Source organism: Trachypithecus francoisi, unplaced genomic scaffold (assembly GCF_009764315.1).
Source record: "Trachypithecus francoisi isolate TF-2019V2 unplaced genomic scaffold, Tfra_2.0 Lachesis_group8, whole genome shotgun sequence".
Lineage (NCBI taxonomy): Eukaryota > Metazoa > Chordata > Mammalia > Primates > Cercopithecidae > Trachypithecus > Trachypithecus francoisi.
Genome location: NW_022681473.1, coordinates 106,898,093 through 106,924,790, shown reverse-complemented (window position 1 = coordinate 106,924,790; position 26,698 = coordinate 106,898,093). Strand labels below are relative to the sequence as shown.

At 44.0% G+C, this 26,698-nt stretch overlaps 1 protein-coding gene across 3 annotated transcripts in view; it reads right to left on the bottom strand.

The window, feature by feature from the left end:
• Nucleotides 1–21,028, bottom strand: part of ARCN1 (archain 1) — a 34,921-nt gene extending 13,893 nt beyond the window's left edge. For 2 of the 3 annotated variants that reach the window (XM_033207359.1, XM_033207361.1), the window contains exons 1-5: nucleotides 20,846–21,028; nucleotides 6,610–6,873; nucleotides 4,560–4,739; nucleotides 3,906–4,111; nucleotides 3,280–3,444 (exon numbers count right to left, since the gene is read on the bottom strand). In XM_033207359.1, the coding sequence (XP_033063250.1) occupies nucleotides 3,280–3,444; nucleotides 3,906–4,111; nucleotides 4,560–4,739; nucleotides 6,610–6,873; nucleotides 20,846–20,848 (818 nt within the window). In that variant the 5' untranslated portion in view covers nucleotides 20,849–21,028. The remainder of the gene's footprint in view (nucleotides 1–3,279; nucleotides 3,445–3,905; nucleotides 4,112–4,559; nucleotides 4,740–6,609; nucleotides 6,874–20,845) is intronic. The other variant, XM_033207360.1, reaches the window with a different exon arrangement.
• Between the last annotated feature and the right edge of the window lie 5,670 nt (nucleotides 21,029–26,698).

The window sequence follows — 26,698 nt, the reverse complement described above, 5'->3', positions numbered from 1 at the left end:
ATCTCTTCATCTGGTTGCTTATTTGTGTCCTTTAAAATATCCTCTGTAACAAATTGATAAATGTCAAGTAAGTTTCCCTGAGTTCTGTGGGGTGCTCTAGCAAATTAATTGAACCCAAAGATGGGGTCGTGGGAGGCCAAACTTGAGGTCAGTAAGAAGTTCTGAAAGCCTGGACTTATGACTGGTGGGAAGGAAGAATCAGTCTTGGGGGACTCAACTCTCAACCTGTAGAATCTGAGGCTATTCCCAGGTAGATAGCATCAGAACTGAACTGAATGGGAGGACACCAGCTGGGTGTGACTGCTTGATGTGTGCAGAAAAACCTAAACACACTGGATAACAGAAGTCTTCTGTGTTGATTGTTGCTGTTGAATGAGAAAATAGAAAAAAAGAAACAGTTTGAGTTGTTTTTTCTACACTACAGTAGCAGAGGATCTAGTCTAGGTAAGGTATTACATTTACCCTAGTTTCAAATAAGGAAATTCTTATCTCCAAAATAATTAAGTGAAAAATGCAATTGGAAGACGTGTCTAGTTTTACTGCTTTGCATAAAAGGGGGAAAACTAGACACACTGTATACACGTTTTTTATTAATCTATATATCATAGACCACCCCCCTCAGAAGGATACAAAAAAAAAACTCTGTTAACACTAGTTGTCTCCAAAATGAGAAACTGGCATGGCTGCGTGAGAGAAAGACTTCTGACTGTTAACAGCTTTTGAGGCCAGACGCGGTGGCTCAAGCCTGTAATCCCAGCACTTTGGGAGGCCAAGACGGGCAGATCACGAGGTCAGGAGATCGAGACTATCCTGGCGAACACGGTGAAACCCTGTCTCTACTAAAAAATACAAAAAATTAGCTGGGCGAGGTGGCGGGCGCCTGTAGTCCCAGCTACTCGGGAGGCTGAGGCAGAAGAATGGCGTAAACCCGGGAGGCGGAGCTTGCAGTGAGCCGAGATCCGGTCACTGCACTCCAGCCTGGGCAACAAAGCGAGACTCTATCTCAAAAAAAAAAAAAAAAAAAAAAAAAAACTTTTGAATTTTATACTAAAGTACAATCCAATTTTAAAAAGATTAAAAAGTGCTGCTGTTACAATTACTAAGTACGATCTATTCATATTCAGTAACAGAAATATGTTTGGCTGGATGAACTACAGAGGCTACAAAGAATATTTTGTTATCCTACCCTGTTCCAACCTCTTAAGTCTTCCTAGAAACAAAGGCATCAGAGTCAAGATCATAAAGGAGTGTATCTTAAGACAATGCATGGCACCATTTTACCTTCAAAAAAGTTTGCTCTGTGCTCAAGAGGCATTTTATCATTTAGAAAAAAGAGTGTCTCAAATTCTCTGTAATATGTGATGATCTCCAACATCTTTTTTTTTTGGAGACAGAGTCTCACTCTGTCGCCTAGGCTGGAGTGCAGTCACTTGGCTCACTGCAACCTCTGCTTCCCGGGTTCAAGCAATTCTCTTGCCTCAGCCTCCTGAGTAGTTGGGACTACAGGCATGCGCCACCACACCCACCTAATTTTTGGTATTTTCATGGAGAAGGGGTTAATTTTTGTATTTTAGTGGAGACGGGGTTTCACCATGATGCCCAGGGTGGTCTCATGAACTCCTGATCTCAGGCAATCCACCCACCTCAGCCTCCCAAAGTGCTAGGATTACAGGTGTGGGCCACTGCACTCAGGAACATCTTTTTAAAAGTGTGAAGCCTGTCTCACTCAAAGCAACCACTAGGAAGAGCACAGCGGCTTTAGTGAATCAAGAAATTTATCCCAGTGTAACCCTGTTCATTTCATACAGAACAGAGCATATAAAGAGTAAATACTTGGCTGAGTGTGGTGGCTCATGCCTATAATCCGAGCACTTTTGGGAGGTGGAGGCAGGCGGATCACTTGAGGTCAGGAGTTCGAGACCAGCCTAACCAACACAGCAATACCCCATCTCTACTAAAAATAAGAAAATTAGCCAGGTGTGATGGTGTGCGCCTGTAATCCCAGCCACTTGGGAGGCTGAGGCAGGAGAACTGTTTGACCCCGGGAGGTAGAGGTTGCAGTAAGTCAAGATCACGCCATTGCACTTCAGTCTGAGAGACAGAGAAAGACTCTGTCTCCAAAAAAAAAAAAAAAAAAAAAAAGCAAGAAAGAAAAAGAGTAAATACTCCTCTTTTATGCACACCTGATAGAGGTATCCTCCTGGTATTATCTTTCACTTGACCTCAAAACCATCAGCAACAGTAGAAGGTCTGACTTCAAGACGAGAAATCTGAGTCATGAATATATGAACCTGATAACTACCACTTAAAAATGTCACCAGCCAGTACCACAGTCCTGAGATAGAGATGAATCAAAATATTCCATAACGGCTTCAAATATCTGAACTGCAAAAGATGGCTGGGCATGGTGACTCAGGCCTGTAATCCCAGCACTTTGTGAGGCTGAGGCAGGCAGATTGCTTGAGTCCAGGAGTTCGAGACCAGCCTGAGCAACAAGGCGAAACCCCATCTCTACCAAAATACAAAACTTAGCCCAGCATGGTGGTGCATGCCTGCAGTCCCAGCTACTTGGGAGGCTGAGGTGGGAGAATCACTTGAGCCTGGGAGGCAGAGCTTGCAGCAAGCTGAGATTGCACCACTGCACTCCAGCCTGGGTGACAGAGTGAAACTCCATCTCAAAAAAATAAATAAATAAAATAAAAATGCAAAATATATTAATTTGCTATTAAAGATATCTACAAGTTTTGGATTAAATATTGGTTCTACTTAAGAGTTTTTAATTACAAAAAGTCATGCCAAAATACAGTCTGGGGTCACCATAGCTCTAGTCCCCTAATTCAGGTCCATTCTAAGAGATAAGCTATACACTAGGTGTGACTACGAGTAACTTTAATTTAGCTGTAAAAGGAAAGTTCTAAACTTCATAGAAAATAGGTGGCTGAGGGCCCACCAATCAGGGTTTAAGGAAAAAAAAAGGTCAAGTGCAGCAATGCATGCCTATATCCCAGTTGCTTGGGAGGCTGAGGCAGGAAGATTAACTGAGCTCAGGAGTTGGAGGCCAGCCTAGACAACATAGTAAGACCCTGTCTCAAAAAAATAAAACAAAACAAAACCAAAAACGACCTTATATTAATACATAGAATATGCTCTGAATAAATCTTTTAAATCAGGAAAGATTAAAAGACAGAAAAAGAATTCATAGCACACTGAAATAAGATTTTTAAAAAATTATGTGGACTGTATTCAAAGCTTGAATTCTTACTCAAAGTTCCTACTTACCTTTCCATATTAATAGGTGGAGCATGCACTTTGGTTGCTTCAGAAGTACGCTTGCCCATACTGGAGGACATGATGGTTTCACCTTCAGATTTCAATTTGTCCACAAAGTTATCTACTTCCTTTCCTTTGGCTCCAAGTTTCAAAGCCTTGCTGGGGCCTGAAGGCCTAAGTGGAAGAATGTGAAATTCATTACCCAAAGGTATATTTTTACAAGCACATATGATGTGATGAAAACTTTGTATCTTCCATCCAGAGAAACATACCTGTGCACAAAATTTTGCATATAATTTCGGGTAATTCACAGATTACCCCTAAAATCAATCTTTGAACATCAAGATTAAAAATCTACATTCCATAAAGCATTAAATATCCCTTTCTCCCCCACAATAAGGCAACTCTCATAGGAAACTGAGGTCATGACATAATTTATAACTTTTATACAAAAGGAAAAACATCACATTCAGATTTCTTCTTTATCCTCACATTTTATGTGGCCAAATGTAACGTCATATCTTACTTCATCAAGTCCTTCATTATTTAGAGCTTTCCAAGAAATCAGATTATCACTTCAAAGATAGATACATATAAACCCGTCATCTAGCATTCTAAAGTACAATGGATTATACCTGGCCGGTGCAGGTGCCACTTTTGGTTTATCACTTTCAATGATGGTTTCTGTGATCATGGCAGCTGTGCTGCCTCCAGATACTGCAGAGCTGCCAAATCCGCCAAATCCTGGTGCTTTTTTGCCCTGTCTCTCTGCATCTCTTCGGGCCTGTTGTAATTCCTTTGCTTTACGACGCATCTCAGCCTTAGCTTCACGTTCTTGAGTCTACAGAAAAAGACATACATGAATGTAGCTGTTTTTTTTTTTTTTTTGAGACAGGGTCTCACTCTGTGACCGAGGCTGGAGTGCAAGTGGCACGATCACGGCTCACTGCAGCCTCAACTTCCTGGGCTCAAGTGATCCTCCCATCTCAGTCTCCCAAGTAGCTGGGACCCACAGGCATGTGCTACTATGCCTGGCTAATTTTTTTTTTTTTTTGTAGAGACAGGGTCTCACTATGCTGTCCAGGCTGGTCTTGAACTCCCAGACTCAAGTGATCCTCCCACCTCTGCCTCCCCAAAGTGCTGGGATTATAGGCATGAGCCACTGTGCCCAGCCTGGACGTAGCTTTGAATACAGTCTATACATTAGCAAGTAAAAACAGGAAAATCAGATTAGTGAAGCCTAAGACGAAGATACACAAACGGGTAGTCCCAGAGAAGATCCTATTTACCTCTCTGACAGCTCTGAACACCTTCTCCTCATGAGAATCCATTTCTGTGAAGGTTCTGATCTGTGCCAAGTTAACATTCTCCCGGTATCCCAGGGCGACAATTTCATCAAAAGCAAAAATCAAATCAAAACAGTGCTCAGATATTTCATTCTCTTCTAAGGCTCGGCAATATTCAGGGATCTAATCATGGACACCAATAAAAAAGAAAGATTTAGAATTTATCAGCAGCTATATTTCCAAGTCTTATCCTTTAAATTACATAAATTTCAATAACCCAAATCCCTTAGCTACTTCTAGTCTTTATTTTATTTTTTGAGATGGAGCTTCACTCTGCTGCCCAGGCTGGAGTTCAGCGGTGCCATCTCGGCTCACTGCAACCTCCATCTCCCAAGTTCAGGCCATTCTCCTGCCTCAGCCTCCGGAGTAGCTGGGACTACAGGTGTACGCCACCACGCCCAGCTAATCTTTGTATTTTTAGTAGAGATAGGGTTTCACCATGTTGGCCAGGCTAGTGTTGAACTCCTGACCTCAGGTGATCCGCTTGCCTCGGCCTCCCAAAGTGCTGGGATTACAGGTGTGAGCCACTGGACCCAGCCTAAGACCTTGTTTTTTTTTTTTTTTTAAGACAAAGTCTCACTCTGTTGCCCAGGCTGGAGTGCAATGGCACGATCTCAGCTCACTGCAACCCCCGCCTCCCGGGTTCAAGCAATTCTTGTGCCTCAGTCTCCTGCGTAGTAGGATTTCAGGTGCCCACCACCACACCCAGCTAATTTTTTTGTATTTTTAGTAGAGATGAGGTTTCACCATGTTGGTCAGGCTGGTCTCAAACTTCTGACCTCAGGTGATCCACCCACCTCGGCCTCCCAAAGTGCTGGGATTATAGGTGTGAGCCACTGCGCCCAAGACCCTGATTCTTACGGCCGGGTGCAATGGCTCATGCCTGTAATCCCAGCACTTTGGGAGGCCAAGAAAGGCAGATCACTCGAGGTCAGGAGTTCAACACTAGTCTGGCCAACATGGTGAAACCCTGTCTCTACTAAAAATACAAAAATGAGACGGGCATGGTGGTGCACATCTGTAATCTCACCTACTCGGGAGGCTGAGGCCAGAGAATTGCTTGAACCTGGGAGACGGAGGTTGTAGTGAGCCAAGATTGTGCCACTGCACTCCAGCCTGGGCAAGAGCGAGATTCTGTCTCAAAAAGAAAAAAAAAGGAATTGGGGTCTTGCTGTGTTGTCCACACTAAAGTATAATGCCTATTCACTTGAACTCCTGGCCTCAAGCAATCCTTCTGCCTCAGCCTCTTGAGTAGCTTGGACTACAGACACATGCTACCGCACCTGGCCTTAGTCTTCATTTTTTTTTTTTTTTGAGACAGAGTTTTGCTCTGTTGCCCAGACTGGAGTGCAGTGGTATGATCTTGGCTCACTGCAACCTCCGTCCCCTGGGTTCATACCATTCTCCTGCCTCAGCCTCCCGAGTAGCTGGGACTACAGGTGCCTGCCACCATGCCTGGCTATTTTTTTTTTTGTATTTTTAGTAGAGCTGGGGTTTCACTGTGTTAGACAGGAGGGTCTCAATCTCCTGACCTTGTGATCCGCCTGCCTTGGCCTCCCAAAGTGCTGGGATTACAGGCGTGAGCCACCGCGCCCGGCCTTAGTCTTCATTTTAAGCAAGACTTTGGCATAAAGTCTTAAAGAGAAGGGGTGTGTGTGTGTGTGTGTGTGTGTTTGGATCAGTAAGTCTTACCTAAAAAACATTATCTAAAAAGCACAACCAAACAAGTATCAGAACTAGAACGGCAGATTAGAACAACTGCTTAAGAACTGGGAAATGAAAGAGTAGTTCCTATATTCTTTTGGGACACCTATATTCTAAGAGGACACCCAATAAATGTCTGCTGAATAAACAAGGAGCTGCAGCAGTAAGTCGCTGGGGTGGGGAGTAGGAGCCTGCAAACTGGTGAGCATCAGCTGCTTTGGAGGAAAAACTAGTTTTGCACAAAATGTAAAACAAAAAGTGGAACCCAGTATTATAGTAGTACTCTTACCACTCTTGAGAAGAGCCTTAGAGTCTCCAAATCTTCTAAAATGTTGCTGTTTTTGGTAGTGATCAGTACCATATACAGTTTCTCCATAGGCTGGTAGACATATCTTACACTCTCTGTTTCAACAAACGTATGTTGTTTTCCAGTGTTCATGAGCTTTGGAAAAGCTGCTAATAAGCCCTCAATCCGAGTTCGGGTCATTTCCACAAACTGTCGAGAGACAATAGCCTTTCCTGCTTTTGTGCAGACCGCTGCTGCCAACAGCACCTGCCAGGAACATATGCATAAATAAGTACTATTATTTCTTCACATCTGTTTTCTCAATATCCCAGGAAATGTTCCATAGAATGACATATTTATTTAGTGACAGAACTAGTAGTAGTATTATTTTTAAGACCGTCTTACTCTGTCACCCATGCCGGAGTGCACCGGCAAGATCACAGCTCACTGCAACCTCAGACTCCTGGGTTCAAGAAATCCTGAGTAGCTAGGACTACAAGTGCGTGCCACCAAGCCTCACTAATTTTTAAAAAGCTTTTAGTAAAGACAGTGTCTCGCTATGTTTCCCAGTGTCTCGCTAGGTTTCCCTGGTCTTGAACTCCTGGATTCAAGCAATCCTCCTGCCTTGGCCTCCCAAAGTGCTGAGATTATAGGCCTGGCCAACATGGCGAAACCCCATCTCTACTAAAAATACAAAAATGAGCCAGGCATGGTAGCATGCACCTGTAATCCCAGCTACTCAGGAGGCTGAGGCACGAGAATTACTTGAACCCGGGAGGCAGAGATCGAGCTACTGCCCTCCAGCCTGGGTAACACAGCAATACTCTGTCTTTAAAAAAAAAAAAAAACGAATGCTGAGTTTCAAACTTTTACGCCATTGTTCTTTTCATTGTAATACGTAATTCATAAGACAAAGCTAAGGTAGACAAAACTAACGCCATTATTCCTGTTTTTCAATAACATACCTATAGAAAAACTGTGTAATGAAATGACCTTTTTCCAAGACCATACATATACTAATGAGTCTCCTGTGACTCAGAATTGGGTTGCTCTCTGCTTTGGCAAACCCATAAAGAAGAGATTAAAACTTTTTCTAAAAAGAACAAGATATTTCCAAGCCCACGCTGAAGTGTGATCAGGCAGATTAAAAATATTAAAGACATAAGAAGCCCCTTACATTTATTATTTTTATCTAGAATATGAAACCAAGCTACCGAGTCTAAATTTATCTTCTGCTCCTTGACTAACTTTCCCATTCACACTGTCTTACTCCCGGACATCCAAACAATCTGCAAAATAAAAATCTAAATGGCTCAATGTTTCACATAGGTTTTGATACTAGGCAATGATCAAGACCTAATAGCCCCCTATTTTAGCATCTGGCATTTCACTAAACAAAACAAATTAAGCACCAAAGGAAGAAGCGGAGACCTCAAATGCCATGAGCAGGGGAGTAAGAAAATTAAGTCCAGTCTCCTCAGTGCAGGAACCCAAGAGCTCATTCACAAGCACAAGTAACAAACACTATTAAAACATTTAGGAAGCCTCAATGCTAGGATATAACCTCTGAAATATCAAAATCCTACTGGTCAGGCTTCTCAGCTTTATAGAAAGCTCTACAGATGAGTAGCTTGAAGAAAAACAAGTTAGCCAATTTAAATAAATATTCTTATAGTTTCTTTCTTTTTTTTTTTTTGAGACGGAATCTCGCTCTGTCGCCCAGGCTGGAGTGCAGTGGTCAGATCTCAGCTCACTGCAAGCTCCGCCTCCCGGGTTTACGCCATTCTCCTGCCTCAGCCTCCCAAGTAGCTGGGACTACAGGTGCCCGCCACCTCGCCCGGCTAGACGGAGTCTCGCTCTGTCACCCAGGCTGGAGTGCAGTGGCCGGATCTCAGCTCACTGCAAGCTCCGCCTCCTGGGTTTACGCCATTCTCCTGCCTCAGCCTCCCGAGTAGCTGGGACTACAGGCGCTCGCCACATCGCCCAGCTAGTTTTTTGTATTTTTTAGTAGAGACGGGGTTTCACCGTGTTAGCCAGGATAGTCTCGATCTCCTGACCTCGGGTAATCCGCCTGCCTCGGCCTCCCAAAGTGCTGGGATTACAGGCTTGAGCCACCGTGCCCAGCCTAATATTCTTATAGTTTCAATACATCAATAGTTTTGTATTATAGGAGAACATAACATCCTTATCCACTAAAAATAGGTAATTAGGGTATGTGGGAGACAATCACAATCATGCTTATTTCTCAACAGCAAGTGGTCCCAAATAGCTGGAACTACAGGTGCCTAACACTACACCCAGCTAATTTTTTTTTTTTATTTTAACTTCCTTTTAAGATGGAGTTTCACTCTTTTTGCCCAGGCTGGAGTGCAATGGCGTGATCGTAGCTCACAGCAACCTCCACCTCCCAGATTCAAGGAATTCTCCTGCCTCAGCCTCCCAAGTAGCTGGGATTACAGGTGCATGCTACCATACCCAGTTAATTTTGTATTTTTAGTAGAGATGGGGTTTCACTGTGTTGGCCAAGCTGGTCTTGAACTCCTGACCTCCAGTAATCCATCCGCCTTGGCCTCCCAAAATGCTGGGACTACAGACGCGAGCCACCACGCCCGGCCTTTTTTTGTATTTTTAGTAGAGACAGGTTTTCACCATATTGGCCAGGCTGGTCTAGAACTCCTAAGTTCGATCACCTAAGGTCAAAGTGATCCACCCGCTTCGGCCTCCCAAAGTGCTGGGATTACAGGCATAAGCCAATGTGCTCATGCTCTTTTTAGGGCACAGGCCCTAAACAGTTTTTAAAAAGTAGTCTTGGGCCATGCACAGTGGCTCACACCTATAATCCCAGCACTTTGGGAGGCAGAGGCGGGTGGATCACCTATGGTCGGGAGTTCGAGACCAGCCTGACCAACATGGAGAAACCCCATCCCTACTAAAAATACAAACACACGTTAAAAGAGACTTAGACATGTCAGTCCATCACAATGTACAAATCAAATTTGAACAGTGATTGAATAGTTGATAATACTAAAAAATTACTGCTCATTTTTTAGGTGTGAAAATATGCTATTATATTAATGTATTTTTATGGAAGGAATACTTATATATTTTTAAAAAAGAGTTGTGTAGTTTTGAATCCTTCCACAGTCTCTCATATTAAAGGTGCTCCCTCAATGACTATATTGAACTAAAAGAGTTGTCTGGGATACACCTTATCCTCAAACTATGCTAGTTTTGCATGTGGTACTAACGAAAGGTCACTGGATTTAGTAATTATCCTGAGGATCGGAATTTACAATGTCTTTTTTTTTTTTTGGAGACAGGGTCTCACTTTGTCACTCAGGCTGGACTGCAATGGTGCGATCGTGGCTCACGTAGCCTCAACTTCTGGGCTTGAACAATCCTCCTGCCTTAGCCCCTTGAAAGGAGCTGGGACTATGGGCAGGTGCCACTATGCCTGGCAAATTTTTGTATTTTCAGTAGAGGTGGGGGTTTCACCATGTTGCCCAGGATGGTCTTGAACTCCTGGACTCAAGTGATCAGCCGACCCTGGCCTCCCGAAGTGCTGGAATTACAAGCATGAGTCACCACGCCTAGCCAGAACTCACAATTTCATGTGTTGAATATCAGTTATAAATATTCCTTTTAAAAGCAACTGTCCTAATATTATATAAATGTTTTTTGTTTTTTTTTTTTGAGGCGGAGTCTCGCTCTGTCGCCCGGACTGGAGTGCAGTGGCCGGATCTCAGCTCACTGCAAGCTCCGCCTCCCGGGTTTACACCATTCTCCTGCCTCAGCCTCCCGAGTAGCTGGGACTACAGGCGCCCGCCACTTCGCCCGGCTAGTTTTTTTGTATTTTTAGTAGAGATGGGGTTTCACCGTGTTAGCCAGGATGGTCTCGATCTCCTGACCTCGTGATCCGCCCGTCTCGGCCTCCAAAGTGCTGGGATTACAGGCTTGAGCCACCGCACCCGGCCTATAAATGGGTTTTTATGACTTGGGATAAAATTTCCCAAACTGCCAATATATCACACATGGATTCAAAACTGCTAAAGAGCAAACTGATGATTCAAAAAGTGGCCCGAGTGATGATATGATGTTCATAAAGAATGTAGACAAGGCCGGGCGCGGTGGCTCAAGCCTGTAATCCCAGCACTTTGGGAGGCCGAGACAGGCGGATCACGAGGTCAGGAGATCGAGACCATCCTGGCTAACACGGTGAAACCCCGTCTCTACTAAAAATACAAAAACTAGCCGGGCGACGTGGCGGGCGCCTGTAGTCCCAGCTACTGGGGAGGCTGAGGCAGGAGAATGGCGTAAACCCGGGAGGCGGAGCTTGCAGTGAGCTGAGAACCAGCCACTGCACTCCAGCCTGGGCGACAGAGCGAGACTCCGCCTCAAAAAAAAAAAAAAAAGAATCTAGACAAAATTGCTTTATGAATATAAAAATGGAAAAAATTATTTCTAAATTAAGATTTATGTAATTTAAAACATATATGCAAATTGTTAACCATTTTAAGAACATATTGGACTATTTTTGATATTTTTTTAAGTACAATTTCCATTTTATTTTTCTCCAGAGAATAGTCTGTCTTCAGTCTTTAAGGACTCAGCTCCTTACATAGGCTTTGGTGGGGGACGTGGGGCAGCAATCTGTAGTTCTAAATTGGGGAGGGGGTGTTTGGTCCTTGTGGGCTTCACGAGATTGATTCCTGACTACTTTGCTGTGAATTGCACAACTCACACAGTAATGTAGCTTCACATACAGCTTGGGAAGCACATAGGCATCGAAGATGCTCGCTTCAGAAATGTCCCTGACTGCTGTGGGACTATGTTTTGAATGACGAATTTCTTTTTTTTTTTTTTTTTTTTGAGGCGGAGTCTCGCTCTGTCGCCCGGACTGGAGTGCAGTGGCCAGATCTCAGCTCACTGCAAGCTCCGCCTCCTGGCTTTACGCCATTCTCCTGCCTCAGCCTCCCGAGTAGCTGGGACTACAGGCGCCCGCCACCTCGCCCGGCTAGTTTTTGTATTTTTAGTAGAGACGGGGTTTCACCGTGTTAGCCAGGATGGTCTCGATCTCCTGACCTCGTGATCCGCCCGCCTCGGCCTCCCAAAGTGCTGGGATTACAGGCTTGAGCCACCACGCCCGGCCTTGAATGACGAATTTCTTAATGGCCTTATCCTTGGGCACACATCGAGCACAGTTAGTGCAGCGAATAGGCTGCATGTGGCCGTGGCCCTTTTTGGCATGACCGTTGTTCCTTCTTTTCTTTGTCATCTTAGAGGCAGGGACCGAAGAGAGTATTTTTGTTTTGTTTTGTTTTTTGTTTTTTTTCTTTTTTAAAAGAGTTTCGCTCTTGTTGCCCAGGCTGGAGTACAATGGCAAGATCTTGGCTCACTGCAACTTCCGCCTCCTGGGTTCAAGTGATTCTCCTGCCTCAGCCTCCCGAGTGGCTGGGATTACAGGCGCCACCACCATGCCCAGCTAATTTCTTTTTGTATTTCTAGTAGTGATGGGGTTTCACCATATTGGTTGGCCAAGCTGGTCTGGAATGCCCGACCTCAGGGGATCCACCCAGCTCGGCCTCCGAAAGTGCTGAGATTACAGGTGTGAGCCACCGCGCCCAGACTATTTTTCTATTTTTGTTACATTCTTAAAAGTTTACATAATTGGCAAAAAGCTTTTCTTCTTTTTTTTTTTTTTTTGAGACGGAGTTTCGCTCTGTCGCCCAGGCTGGAGTGCAGTGGCCGGATCTCAGCTCACTGCAAGCTCCGTCTCCCAGGTTTACGCCATTCTCCTGCCTTAGCCCCCCGAGTAGCTGGGACTACAGGCGCCCGCCACCTCGCCCGGCTAGTTTTCTGTTTTTGTTTTTTTTTTTTTTTTGAGACGGAGTCTCGCTCTGTCACCCAGGCTGGACTGCAGTGGCCGGATCTCAGCTCACTGCAAGCTCCGCCCCCGGGTTTTTTAGGCCATTCTCCTGCCTCAGCCTCCCGAGTAGCTGGGACTACAGGCGGCCGCCACCTCGCCCGGCTAGTTTTTTGTATTTTTTAGTAGAGACAGGGTTTCACCATGTTAGCCAGGATGGTCTCGATCTCCTGACCTTGTGATCTGCCCGTCTCGGCCTCCCAAAGTGCTGGGATTACAGGCTTGAGCCACCGCGCCCGGCCAGTTTTCTGTATTTTTTAGTAGAGACGGGGTTTCACCGTGTTAGCCAGGATGGTCTCGATCTCCTGACCTCGTGATCCGCCCGTCTGGGCCTCCCAAAGTGCTGGGATTACAGGCTTGAGCCACCGCGCCCGGCCAAAGCTTTTCTTCTTAATAGTCTCATCAGAAAAGTGGGGAATTCTCTTATATTTGGGATCATTTCACATTGGTTTCTCCTTTTCCCAAAGACTGAGTTAGAATTAGTGTCCCAAATTTGCAAAGAACCAAGCTGATATATCGGAAAAACTAAATGGGAGTGAGAAAATCTATATTCTAGTTTTGTTCTTCTATTTACCACCTGTCTGACCTTCAGTTACTCAACCTCTCTTAACCTCCTTTCTTTTCCTATAAAATGCAGCATTATCTAATGACCTTATAAGCTATTATGAGGGCCAAATGACTATAATGAAACTGTACTTCAAAAGTGCTATACAACTTGTAGCACATATATTCATGATGTAAAACAGCACCATTAGTAATAACAAACATGCATCTCATGAAAAAAATTATGTCACTTCAAAGTGATGGATTTTTCTTTTTTTATTTAAAAAAAAAAAAAAAAAGGAGACGGGGTTTTACCATGTCGCCCAGGATGCTCTCAAACTCCTGGGCTAAAATGATCTGCACACCTCAGCCTTCCAAAGTGCTGGGACTATAAGTGTGAGCCATAGCATCCGGCCAAGGTAATGGATTTTTGCTTTTGTCAATATTTTGATATTCAAATAATGAATACTGATTCTCCCCCCAAAATTTTACATATAGTTTCAGGGAATGCATTGATCCTCTAGAGAAGTTATTCTCAAATGGCCCACAGAAAATCCCCTCATGCAATGAGAGATATTATTAATAAATGGGAGCATATTGCAAATGTAATCCCTGTAGGGCCTCCTATCCCTAAAAGTTTGAGAATCATAGCTCTAGGAAGTTATGGTCCTCTATGTTAGAATTTTATGAGGTTCTGAAGGAATAAGACAAATCAAATGCACATCTAAAGAAAGGACAGCTCAGACCAAAACTTCAGACCTATATAAACATGCTGCATTTAATAGAAACCCCATATCTAATAATAAAACTGTTAGAAACAATGTTTACAGGCTCAAGGGTAGTTCTTAGGTTTCCAACTAGAGTTAAAAACACCTCTATACCATACAGGTAAAATTTAGGTAAAAACATCAAAAGCAACTTGAAAGGGCAAAAGGAACAAAAAGGTGTGTTACTATCCACTTTATTTATTTTTTGAGAGAGTGTCTCACTCTGTAGTCCAGGCTGGAGTGTAGTGGTGCCATCTCGGCTCACTGCAAGCTCTGCCTCCTGGGTTCAAGAAATTCTCATGCCTCAGCCTCCCGAGCAGCTGGGATTACAGGTGCGGGCCAGCACCACCAAGCCTGGCTAATTTTTCTATTTTTAATAGAGACAGGGTTTCATCATGTTGGCCAGGCTGGTCTCCAACTCCTGGCCTCAAGTCATCTGCGCGCCTTGGCCTCCAAAGTGTTGGGATTACAGGAGTGGGCCACTGCACCCGGCCCATCCACTTTACTGATGAGCACATTCAAAAACTAATTATAGGTACTGGTAATCTCCATTTTTGTGATGTTATAAGAATTAACTGAGTAATTATTTATTGAACACCTACTATGCATACAACATGCTTTCTGAGAATTAAGATGACACAGACTAGCATTCTGCCTACAAGAAGCTTAATAGGGATAAGACACAAACGCAAATCACTGTAATGTGCGGCAGAATGTGTTAAGTAACATAAGAGAGTCACTGATAAAGTGCGTGGAAATTCAGAGGAAGAGATTACTTCCAGCTGGTAAGGTCAGGGATGACTTGATAGAAGAAATAGCATTTAGGCAGGGAGCAGTGGCTCATGCCTTAATCTCTGCACTTTGGGAGCCAGGGCAGGCGGATTACCTGAGGTCAGGAGTTCAAGACCAGCCTGGTCAAAAAGGTAAAACCCTGTCTCTACCACAAAATACAAAAAATTAGCCGAGTGTGGTGGTGCACGCCTGTAGTCCCAGCTATTGGGGAGAGTGAGGTGGGAGGACTGCTTGAACCTGGGAGGCGGAAGTTGCAGTAAGCCGAGATCACACCACTTTACTCCAGCCTGGGCTACAAAGTGGGACTCTGCCTCAAAAAAAAAAAAAAAAAAAAAGAAACAGTATTTAAATCATGCTTTAATGAATTCCAGGATTGTTTTGAGACAGAGTCTTGCTCCAGGATTTGTTTTGAGAGAGTGTCTTGCTCCAGGATTTGTTTTGAGACAGAGTCTTGCTCTATTGCCCAGGCTGTAGTGCAGTGGTGTGATCTCAGCTCAGTGCAGCCTCAACATTCTGGGCTCAGGTGATTCTCCCACTTCACCTCCCAGGTATCTGGGACTACAGGCACATGCCACCACACCTGGCTAATTTTTTGTATTTTTCTGTAGAGACAGGGTTTTGCCATGTTGCCCAGGCTGGTCTCAAACTCCCAACCTCAAGTGATCCACCTGCCTCAGCCTCTCAAAGTGCTGGGATTACAGGCATGAGCCACCACGCCTGGCCAGAATTCCAGGATTTCATATGTCAAGATGAAGAAAGCAGTAGGGTAAAATCATATGTTTCTCTTTGAGTCATTCCATTATCCAGATACAAGCAAAACAAGGCTTCCAAAGTAGGACCAAAGTTCCCCATACTAAGTATAGCATAAATATCAAAACATCCAGGACACTACAAATCACAGGTTCCAGGCAGCTGACACAGGTCTCTCTGTTACAGCTACTAACACGGCTAGAACGTATAGTCACCTCTAAACAAGATAAATTTATCCTATCCTAAATTAACATCTGTCTTCTTAAAGTTCTTGAAATAATAAACCTCTTCACATCAATGTTTACTGGTTTAACAATTATTAAAATATAGCATATACTAAAAGGTAAGTTAACAATTTTACCTATTGAAATTTGATCTGATTTTCTCCAAGGAAGAATTAATAAACATGATTACAAAGTTTTTGTTTTTTTAACATTTTTGGAAAAAAAATTCCAGATCTAAAAGGAACTTGCAAGAGCACTTGATTGTCTTACAGATGTGAAAACTGAGGGCCCATAAGTTAGATGATCTCTCCAGGACTGCTTAAAAAAAAAAAAAAAGGCCGGGCACGGTGGCTCAAGCCTGTAATCCCAGCACTTTGGGAGGCCGAGACGGGTGGATCACGAGGTCAGGAGATCGAGACCATCCTGGCTAACACCGTGAAACCCCGTCTCTACTAAAAAATACAAAAACTAGCCGGGCGAGGTGGCGGGCGCCTGTAGTCCCAGCTACTCGGGAGGCTGAGGCAGGAGAATGGCGTAAACCCGGGAGGCGGAGCTTGCAGTGAGCTGAGATCCGGCCACTGCACTCCAGCCTGGGCCATAGAGCGAGACTCCGTCTCAAAAAAAAAAAAAAAAATTCTCCCATTAAGTTAAGCTTTGCCAAACAACTTTTAATAATTCTTACATGGTTTGAGTACACTATCTTTGGACTAAATAACAACTCTCTGCTACACAGACTTAACTACATGAATTGTTAAGTGCCTCAAGTTAAGAAACCTGGAGAATTAGGTTTCTGTTCTGCCTTTGCCACTAATTATGTGACCTTGGAGAAGTCACTTAATTGATTATTGAAATATCCCTAAAGTAGGAGGTTAGTTTATATGAAATCCAAAGTGCTGTGTCTTTAAAGTTCTATAAGTCTAAGCATTTGAAAACTACAGTAACAGAAAAAAAAAAAAAAAAACTACAGTGACAGAAAACGTACAAACTTCCATTTTATACCCACTGCTCCAGTTCTAACCACTTTGGAACAATATTTTATGGTAATATTAGGCTGCAAGAAGGCAAACTGTCTAACCATAACAAATTGTGTGTGCAAGAGAGGTACAAGAATAACAGGTGGTATAATAATTCAGCATAAATATGCACAACTCTCTCAAAAAAAGTCAGGTTCTTTCTTGAACCTCTAAATGCTTCAGGTTTCCTTACTTCCAGAATTATAGTCACCTTCTCCTTTGTAATTCACTGCAATATTTTATACACACACACACGATTCATGGCCATATTAAGGCTAGTTACTATAATTGTCAGGGAGGACTGTTCTGTCTTTCCTATTTACGTGAAGCTATTATATATAAAATCAGAAAGAAGATTACAATAAAATGTAGACCACATACAAAACCTAAAAGTTGAAAAGTAATTCACTCAGTGAGGGTTTTAAATCCATCACATTTCTGTTCTAAAACAAAAGCTTGTAGAGAATTAAAACACACACACACACACCCCCATTATCAGTTCCTGCAGTGAACTTCTATATGAAGACATAAATAGACGGCAAATCAATGGAAACTCAAGAGAATCATTTTCATTCTCTGCTGTCCTCTCAAAACACAATTAAAAAGATACATAAAGAATACAGTGCTGGGCATGGTGGCTCACATCTGTAATTCCAACACTTTGGGAGGCTGAGGTGGGAGGATCACTTGAGGTCAGGAGTTCAAGACCAGCCTGGTCAACATGGTGAAACCACATTTCTACTAAAAATAGAAAAATTAGCTGGGCGTGGTGGCACATACCTGTAATCTCAGCTACTTGGGAGGCTGAGGCAGAATAGCTTGAAACTGGGGGACAGAGATTGAAGGGACCCAAGATTGCGCCACTGCACTCCAGCCTGGGTGACAGAGTAAGATTCCGTCTCAAAAAAAAAAAAAGAATACAATAGCTGTGCTGCTGCTGTATCATATATGAAAAAAAGGGGCTGGGCACAGTGGTTTACGCCTGTAATCCCAACACCTTGGGAGGCCGAGAGCAGATCATAAGGTCAAGAGATAGAGCCCATCCTGGCCAACATGGTGAAACTCTGTCTCTACTAAAAATACAAAAAATTAGCTGGGCATGGTAGCATGCGCCTGTAGTCCCAGCTACTCAGGAGGCTGAGGCAGGAGGATAGCTTGAACGTGGAAGGTGGAGGTTGCAGTGAGCCGAGATTGTGCCGCTGCACTCCAGCCTGGAGACAGAGTGAGACTCGGTCTCGAAAACCAAACAAACAAGAAAAAAAGTCAGAACATGTTCTCATTAATTTGCAGAATACAAGAAAAAGATCAAACCAAGGCCCGCATGTCTACAGTCCCAGCTACTCGGGAGATGGAGGTGGGAGGATCGCTTGAGGCTAGGAGTTTCAGGCCATAGTGCACTGTGATAGTGCCTGTGAATAGCCACTGCCCTCCAGCCTGGGCAACATAGTGAGACCCTGTCTCTTAAAAAAATAAGTAAATCAAACGATGCCTTTCTTTGTACTTTACTTTATGATGAAGTCATGAGAAGGCATTTGTTTTTGCATTTGTTCACTTATTTATCTATTGGAACTTTGCAGTCTAGGACATTCTGCACTTCAATAACTAAAGCCAAAAGGAATTTATTTTTAAAAAATCAATGTTTATGTGATATCTGCAACTTACTTTGAAATGTATATTTTTTTAAATGGAGACAGGGATGGATGGATGGTTAGATGTATGATAAAATATAGTGAAATGTTAGTTACAGAATCTAGTTGGTGTTTATATGGGTATTCACTACAAAGTTCTTTCAATTTTTCCAGATGTTTGAAAATTTCATAATGAAATGCTGAGCTAAAATAAATTGCTAGAAGTTTTTTTTTTTTGAGACGGAGTCTCGCTCTGTCACCCAAGCTGGAGTGCACTGGCCAGATCTCAGCTCACTGCAAGCTCCGCCTCCTGGGTTCACGCCATTCTCCTGCCTCAGCCTCCCGAGTAGCTGGGACTACAGGCGCCCGCCACCTCGCCCGGCTAGTTTTTTGTATTTTTTAGTAGAGACGGGGTTTCACCGTGTTAGCCAGGATGGTCTCGATCTCCTGACCTTGTGATCCGCCCGCCTCGGCCTCCCAAAGTGCTGGGATTACAGGCTTGAGCCACCGCGCCCGGCCATTGCTAGAAGTTTTGATACAACTTTCAGATCAATATTTCACCCTATCTGGACATTTCTACTGTCCAGGGATATGTTTGTAAAGGAACAGGACCCAAAAACATTACACAGAAATAACACCAATGTCTTAAGACTCTACAGAGCAGAACGTACTGAGATAAATTGTTCTCCAGAGTACACAAATCTGTGGGTATCTGGATCATGCTAAGTTCCAAATAATTCAGAAATATGTGACACAACTCTATGTGTACGTACACAAGTCAAAATAGCATGCAAAAGTTACATTTTATATACATCATGTAGGGCTTTACCATCCCTCAGTTATCAATGAATTAAAAATACTAAGTTCCAATAACCTTTTAACAAATAAGATTTTTATAAAGATTATCTATATCTGGTTTATATAATACAAGACCTTAACTTTACCATTAAAATAAAAATATGCTCGGCCGGGCGCAGTGGCTCACGCCTGTAATCCCAGCACTTTGGGAGGCCGAGACAGGCGGATCACGGGTCAGGAGATCGAGACCATCCTGGCTAACACGGTGAAACCCCGTCTCTACTAAAAATACAAAAAACTAGCCGGGCGTAATGGCAAGCGCCACGGAGTTTGCAGTGAGCCGAGATCGCGCCACCGCACTCCAGCCTGGGCGACTGAGCAAGACTCCGTCTCAAAAAAATTTAAAAAAAGCTCTAAAATACACTATTAATTCCAGGGTGTAAACAGGAACTAATTTCAAAATCACTAACCAAATACAGAACCTCCTGGAGAAACTGAAAATACAAGTTTCTATAAATTTTACGTCCAACACAAAAATTTTAGGAGGCAAACCTGTTTGATGCAATTTATATACCTGAGGCTGAGAAAAGCTGTTCAGTGGCTTAAAGCTCAGCATGAGTTCCCCCCACTAACCAAGTTCTTATCTAAAGGGTTGTCAATAGAACTGATTAGGATTGGCACCAAATTACATTCTGTCATCTCTCAGGTACACTGGACGATGTTTTAAATCAAGTTATCTATTGACAAAAGAATAAAAAAGAACAGAACAGAACATCCTTCAAAAGATTAAAGGACGTAAGGTGCACTGAAAAATAAATTACTAGCTTTTTTGCAACCAAAGAATGTCTACTACTTTATGAATATCTACAAATCACAGCGATAAAGATTGAGTGATGTCAGCAGTTCTGATTTCCTCCATCCTCAACCACATTACCTTTCTCATCCTTGTAACAGATGAGTATACAAAGATAACCCATGTGAAGGCAAGTAACTGGTCTCAGAGGATAACTCACCCCTCTTATTCCTCCTCCTGTGAGACATCTGACTACGACATGCCACATACACATTTTACTTCACCTGAACAATAAGTTGCTTGAAGGCAAACCCTGTGTTCTCTAGAACTTGCTCACATTTTCCCAGTGGTCTACACAGTGTATGTACCCTGAGTTACACTAACAAATGGACACAAGTGAGTTCTACGGAAGTAGTGGAAGGTTTCAGGGACACTTGGGTCCTATAAATTAATGTTAGAAGTTACTCCTTTCCGCTCTGTATCTCCATTTCTCCCTTCTGAACAAACAAAAGAAAAATTTCTGGACACCAGTGGATTTGCATTTCGAGTTATCAACGGCCTAGCAAATACCGGGGGTGGGAGACAAGCTGGTTAACAAGAAGGACCAGAACCTCCGGAGACAGGCCCAGCTTGCTGAGCCTAAGCGCCAGGGAACCGGCAGGACAGCATCAGTTCCGAGGTCCGCAGCCTGGGACCCGCACCACCACCACGAAGTTCTCGCAGAGCAAAAACGCCGGGCCGTCTCAGGGGCAGGTCCCAGCAGACGAGGGAGTCCAGCTGGTTGGGGGTGGTGGGGAAGCGGGCACGACGACAGATGGACTGAAGTCAGCTCCGTCGGATCTCCAGGAGACCGGGCACGGGAGGCCACATTGCTCCCCGAGTCCCGAGCAAAGCACCCGGCCCTAGACCCTCAGGGCGGGGCTCCTCCGGCCCCGGCCCCAGGCCCGCCGACAAGGAGAGACGGTGAGGCTCGGACCCCAGGAGTTCGGGTCCTGGCTCGGATCTTACCATGGTGAGGGCGGTGGTGGGGCGCGCCCGCTCTCCGGCTCCACTGGGGATAGGGGGAGGGTCTGGGGAAGGGGAGCACGGGCCGCTCTCGATCTGCTGCCCGCTTGACAGGAGCCGCTGCCGCTTCGCCTCTTGCCAAGATGGCGGCCCCGAGCCACGTCTTCAACCGGAAGCGGCGCAGGTCAAAGGGCAGGGCAGGGCGGGGCCTGCGGGCTGGGGAAATTGAGGGTACCCCGCTCGGGTTAAACTGTGCCCAGGCGGTGTAGGGAGCGTTCACCCCCCAACTGTGGAACCTTATATCTCTGCCCTTTCACTTTCATCGCCTTCATTTATTTTGCGTCACATCTTACAGTTTATTAAGCCGCTGGCACAGCCACTATTATTTAATATACAAGATAACCCGTGTGCATAAAGGACTAGTATCCGGAATATATAAATAAATTTTTTTTTTTTTGAGATGGAGTCTCACTCTGTCGCCCAGGCTGGAATGCAATAGGGCGATGTCGGCTCACTGCAACCTCCGCTTCCCAGATTCAAGGGATTCTTCTGCCTCAGCCTCCCGAGTAGCTGGAATTACAGGCACGGGCCACCACGTTCGGCTGTTTTTTATAGTTTTAGTTGAGAAGGGGTTTCGCCACGTCGGCCAGGCTGGTCTCGAACTCCTGACTCCAAGTGATCCACCCGCCTCAGCCTCCCAAAGTGCTGGGATTACAGGCGTGAGCCCCTGCGCCCAGCCTAATAACTCTTACAACACAGCAATAAAAAGACAAATACAGTATTCCTGTCTAAAAATGGGCTTCATCTGCAAAATGGAGAGAGTAGAAAACAAAAAATTAAAATGAGCAAAAGATCTGAATAGATATGTGTCCAAAGAAGATATATAAATGGCTAATACGCACATTAAGAAATGTTGAATATCCTTAGGGAAATGGAAATCAGACCCATGGTGAGATACCACTTCACACCCACTAGGATGGCTATCATAATAATTGTTGGTGAGGATGAATGTAAAATAGCGCAGCCACGTTAGAAAAGAGTTTGGCAGTTCCTCAAAAAGTTAAACAAAATTGCCATATGACTAAGCAATTCTATTCATAGGTACATATCCAGGAGAACTGAATATATGTTAACACAAAAATGTGTACCCTAATGTTCATAGCAGCATTATTCATAGTAGCCAGAAAGTGGAGACAATCCAAACAAATCCATTCATCAATAGATGTGGCATATATATGGAGTGGAATATTATTTAATCACAAAAAAGAATAAGGTACTGACATGCTACAATATGGATGAACCTTGAAAATATTATGTGAAAAAAGACAGATACAATGGGGCACTCATATATGATTCAATTAATATGAAAGATCCAGAACAGAAGAAAACCCACAGAGACAGAGACTAGCTTAGTGGTTTCCAGGGGCTCAGGAATGGTAGGAATAGGGAGTGAGAGCTAATTAGTGTGAGATTTATTTCTGGAATAATTAAAACATTCTGGAATTAAGCCAGGCATGGTTGCATGATCCTAGAGTCCCAGCTACTTGGGAGGCTGAGTTGGGAGGATGGCTTGAGACCAGGGGTTAAAGGTCAGCCTGTGCAAAATAGTGAGACTTAGACTCTTTTTTGTTTTGTTTTGTTTTTTTTTTTTGGAGACGGAGTCTTGCTCTGTTGCCCAGGCTGGAGTACAGTGGCCGGATCTCAGCTCACTGCAAGCTCCGCCTCCCGGGTTTATGCAATTCTCCTGCCTCAGCCTCCTGAGTAGCTGGGACTACAGGCGCCCGCCACCTCGCCCGGCTAGTTTTTGTATTTTTTAGTAGAGATGGGGTTTCACCATGTTAGCCAGGATGGTCTCGATCTCCTGACCTTGTGATCCGCCCTCCTCGGCCTCCCAAAGTGCTGGGATTACAGGCTTGAGCCACCGTGCCCGGCCTGAAACTTAGACTCTTAAAACAAAAACAAACAGACAAAAAATAGTAGTTCTGGAACTAGATAGAGGCAAATATACTAAAAACCACTAAATTGTATACTTTCAAAAGGTGAATTTTCATGATTTGTAAATTATATCTTTAAAAAAAAACGCACAGGAAGCAGGGCAGTTGTGCTTATGTCCATTTTGTATATGAAGAAAATGATGAAAAGTTTAAGGGACTTACTCAAAGTTTCTAAACCAGTATATGATGGAACCAGGACTCAAAATCTGTTCTTGTGATTCTCATGTTATTTCTTGTATGCCAAATTTCAGATTTTTCAGAGTATAGCTGATTCAGTAGTTCATCCTTAAATCATTTTATCCCACATCCTTAGCTCAACCCAACAGCACTCACCCATATTAAACCTATATGTCCACAATTAAGTATAATAGCAACTTTTAATTGAGTGCTTAATTTGTGTCAGGTACTTTACACATGTTATTTCCAATCCTTTACAACAATCCAAATAAAGATACTGAGGATCAAAAAAGTTAAGCATTTGTCCAAACTCACACAACTAGTAAGTGGTAGAGCCAAGTTCAAAGTCAGTTTTTTCCTGGCTGGGCATGGTGGCTTATGCCTGTAATCCTAGCACTTTGGGAGGCTGAGGTGGATGCAAGAGATCAAGACCATCCTGGTCAACATGGTGAAACCCCGTCTCTCCTAAGAGTACAAAAAAAAAAAAAAATTAGCTGGGCATGGTGGTGCGTACCTGTAATCCCAGCTGTTCGGGAGGCTGAGGCAGGGGAATCGCTTGAACCCAGGAGGCGGAGGTTGGGTTGCAGTGAGCCGAGATCATGCCACTGCACTCCAGCCTGGCAACAGAGGGAGACTTTGTCTCAAAAAAAAAAAAAAAATAGCTTGGCATGGCATAGTGACTCATGGCTGTACTCCCAGCTACCTGGGAAGCTGAGGCATGAGAATTGCTTGAACCTAGGAGGTGGAGGTTGCAGTGAGCTGCGATCATAACACTACCCTCCAGCCTGGGCAACAGAGTAAGGCTCGGTCTCAAAACAAACAAACAAAAAAACAAAGTCAGCTTTTTCCATTAAAACACACTGCCTCTGTATCTCCTGTGTGTTCTCTAACATTTATTGAACACTTAGAGTGTACCAGCCATTACTCTAACTTTACACAGAATATCTCCTTTAATCCTCACAAGAATCCTCTGAGATAGGTACCTTTATTGTCTCCATTTCACACGCGAGGAAATCAAGGTATAGAGAAGAAAACTATCCCACCACAAGTCTCATGGCTAAAAAGTAGATAAGCGGGCCGGGCGCGGTGGCTCAAGCCTGTAATCCCAGCACTTTGGGAGGCCGAGACGGGCGGATCACGAGGTCAGGAGATTGACACCATCCTGGCTAACACGGTGAAACCCCGTCTCTACTAAAAAATACAAAAAAACTAGCCGGGCGACGTGGCGGGCGCCTGTAGTGCCAGCTACTTGGGAGGCTGAGGCAGGAGAATGGCGTGAACCCAGGAGGCGGGGCTTGCAGTGAGCTGAGATCCGGCCACTACACTCCAGCCTGGGCGACAGAGCCAGACTCCGCCTCAAAAAAAAAAAAAAAAAAAAAAGTAGATAAGCAAGGATTCAAACAAAACCTGTTCAATTTTGGACTATACCCTTAAGCACTGCATTATAGACTTCTTGCTCTTATCCGTATCAATTACATCTCCAATGGCCTTCTAATAGAAATCTCTAGAAAGCTCAAATATTTTTAATTTTTACATGTCTGGGAGGATATATGTCAAACTGTATTTTAAAGTTTTTTTCATTAAAAAATTTTTTAGAGCGAGATGGGGGTCTTGCTATGTTGCCCAGGCTGTTCTCGAACTCCTGACCTCAAGCAATACTCCTACCTTGTCCCCCCAAAGTTCTGGGATTGCAGGAATGAGCCACTGAACCCAGCCAATATTTAAAAAAAAAATTTTTTTTGGCCGGGCGCGGTGGCTCAAGCCTGTAATCCCAGCACTTTGGGAGGCCGAGACGGGCGGATCACGAGGTCAGGAGATCGAGACCATCCTGGCTAACACGGTGAAACCCCGTCTCTACTAAAAAATACAAAAAAATTAGCCGGGCGTGGTGGCGGGCGCCTGTAGTCCCAGCTACTCGGGAGGCTGAGGCAGGAGAACGGCGTGAACCCGGGAGGCGGAGCTTGCAGTGAGCTGAGATCCGGCCACTGCACTCCAGCCTGGGCGACAGAGCCAGACTCCGTCTCAAAAAAAAAAAAAAAAAAAAAAAAAAAATTTTTTTTTTGAGACGGAGTTTCACTTTTGTTGCCCGGGCTGGAGTGCAATGGTACAATCTGGGCTCACTGCAACCTCTGCCTCCTGGGTTCAAGTGATTCTCCTGCCCTAGCCTCCTGAGTAGCTGGGATTACAGGCGTGCACCACCACACCTGGCTAATTTTTTGTATTTATAGTAGAGATGAGGTTTCACCATGGCCAGGCTGGTCTTGAACTCCTAACCTCAGGTGATCCGCCAGCCTCGGTCTCCCAGAGTGCTGGGATTACAGGCGTGAGCCACAGCGCCTGGCCTATTTTTAAATTTTTTGATTGACACATAATAACTGTACACATTGGCCAGGCATGGTGGCTCACACCTATAATCCCAGCATTTTGGGAGGCCAAGGTAGGCGGGTCACCTGAGGTCAGGAATTCCAGACCAGCCTGACCAACATGGTGAAACCCCATGTCTACTAAAAATATAAAAATTAGCTGGGCGTGGTGGCCCATACCTATAGTCCCAGCTACTCGGCGGGAGAATCGCTTGAACCCGGCAGGCAGAGATTGCAGTGAGCTGAAGTCTCACCCCTGTATTCCAGCCTGGGCAACAGAGTGAGACCCTGTCTCAAAAAAAAAAAAAAGTGTCAATGGGTACAAGCTTTCTTTAGGGGATGATGAAATGTCCTAAAAAAGATAACAACTGTACACATTTCTGGGGTAAATTTTTATTTATTTATTATTTATTATTTATTAATTTATTTTGAGATGGAATCTTGCTCTGTTGCCCAGGCTAGAGTGCAGTGGTGCCATCTCAACTCACTGCAACCTGTGCCTCCCGGGTTCAAGCGATTCTCCTGTCTCAGCCTCCCAAGTAGCTAGGATTACAGGCGTGCACCACTGCACCTGGCTAATTTTTGTATTTTTAGTAGAGACGAGGGTTTCCCCATGTTGGTCAAGCTGGTCTTGAACTCCTGACCTCAGGTGATCCACCCGCCTCGGCCTCCCAAAGTGCTAGTATTACAGGCATGAGCCATCTCGCCTGGCGCAATTTTAATTTTTGTTACAAAAAGCAGACATGTTTTAAGAAAGATGGAACAAATTCTTATTGTTTTAGAAAAGTAAAAATCCTGTTAGAAACTATTGCCTTATTGTGGCACCTTCCAGGTCTTCCGACTTGGATCTCAGAAGCTGTGCAAGACCAACTGATGCTGATTCTTCGGAAATATAACCGTAACTGAATTAAACCGCAAAAGAAAAATCAACCTTGTAAGTATGCTTCTCGAGGAGTCCCATAGTGGCAGTATATTACAATGGTTAAAAGCAGAGACTTAGGAATCAGACTGACCTATGTTTGGCTGCTGTTTTCGGGACTTATTAGCTGAGTGACTTCAGGCAAATTACTTTAACTGTCTAAGCCTCAATTACCTAATCTGTAAATTGGCAGTAACATCTATCTCATAAGGTTGTGAAGTAAATTAGATGATATAATCTAAGTGCTCCCCTGCAACAAATCTAAGTACTCCTACATAGTAAGTACTCCACATTACATATCCACTATTACGAGCAAAACACATCACAAAATTTTTTTTAATGCAGTTCCATTTTTAACTATCAGTATTCCAGAAAAGGTGTCTCTCATTTTTTAAAGCCGCTT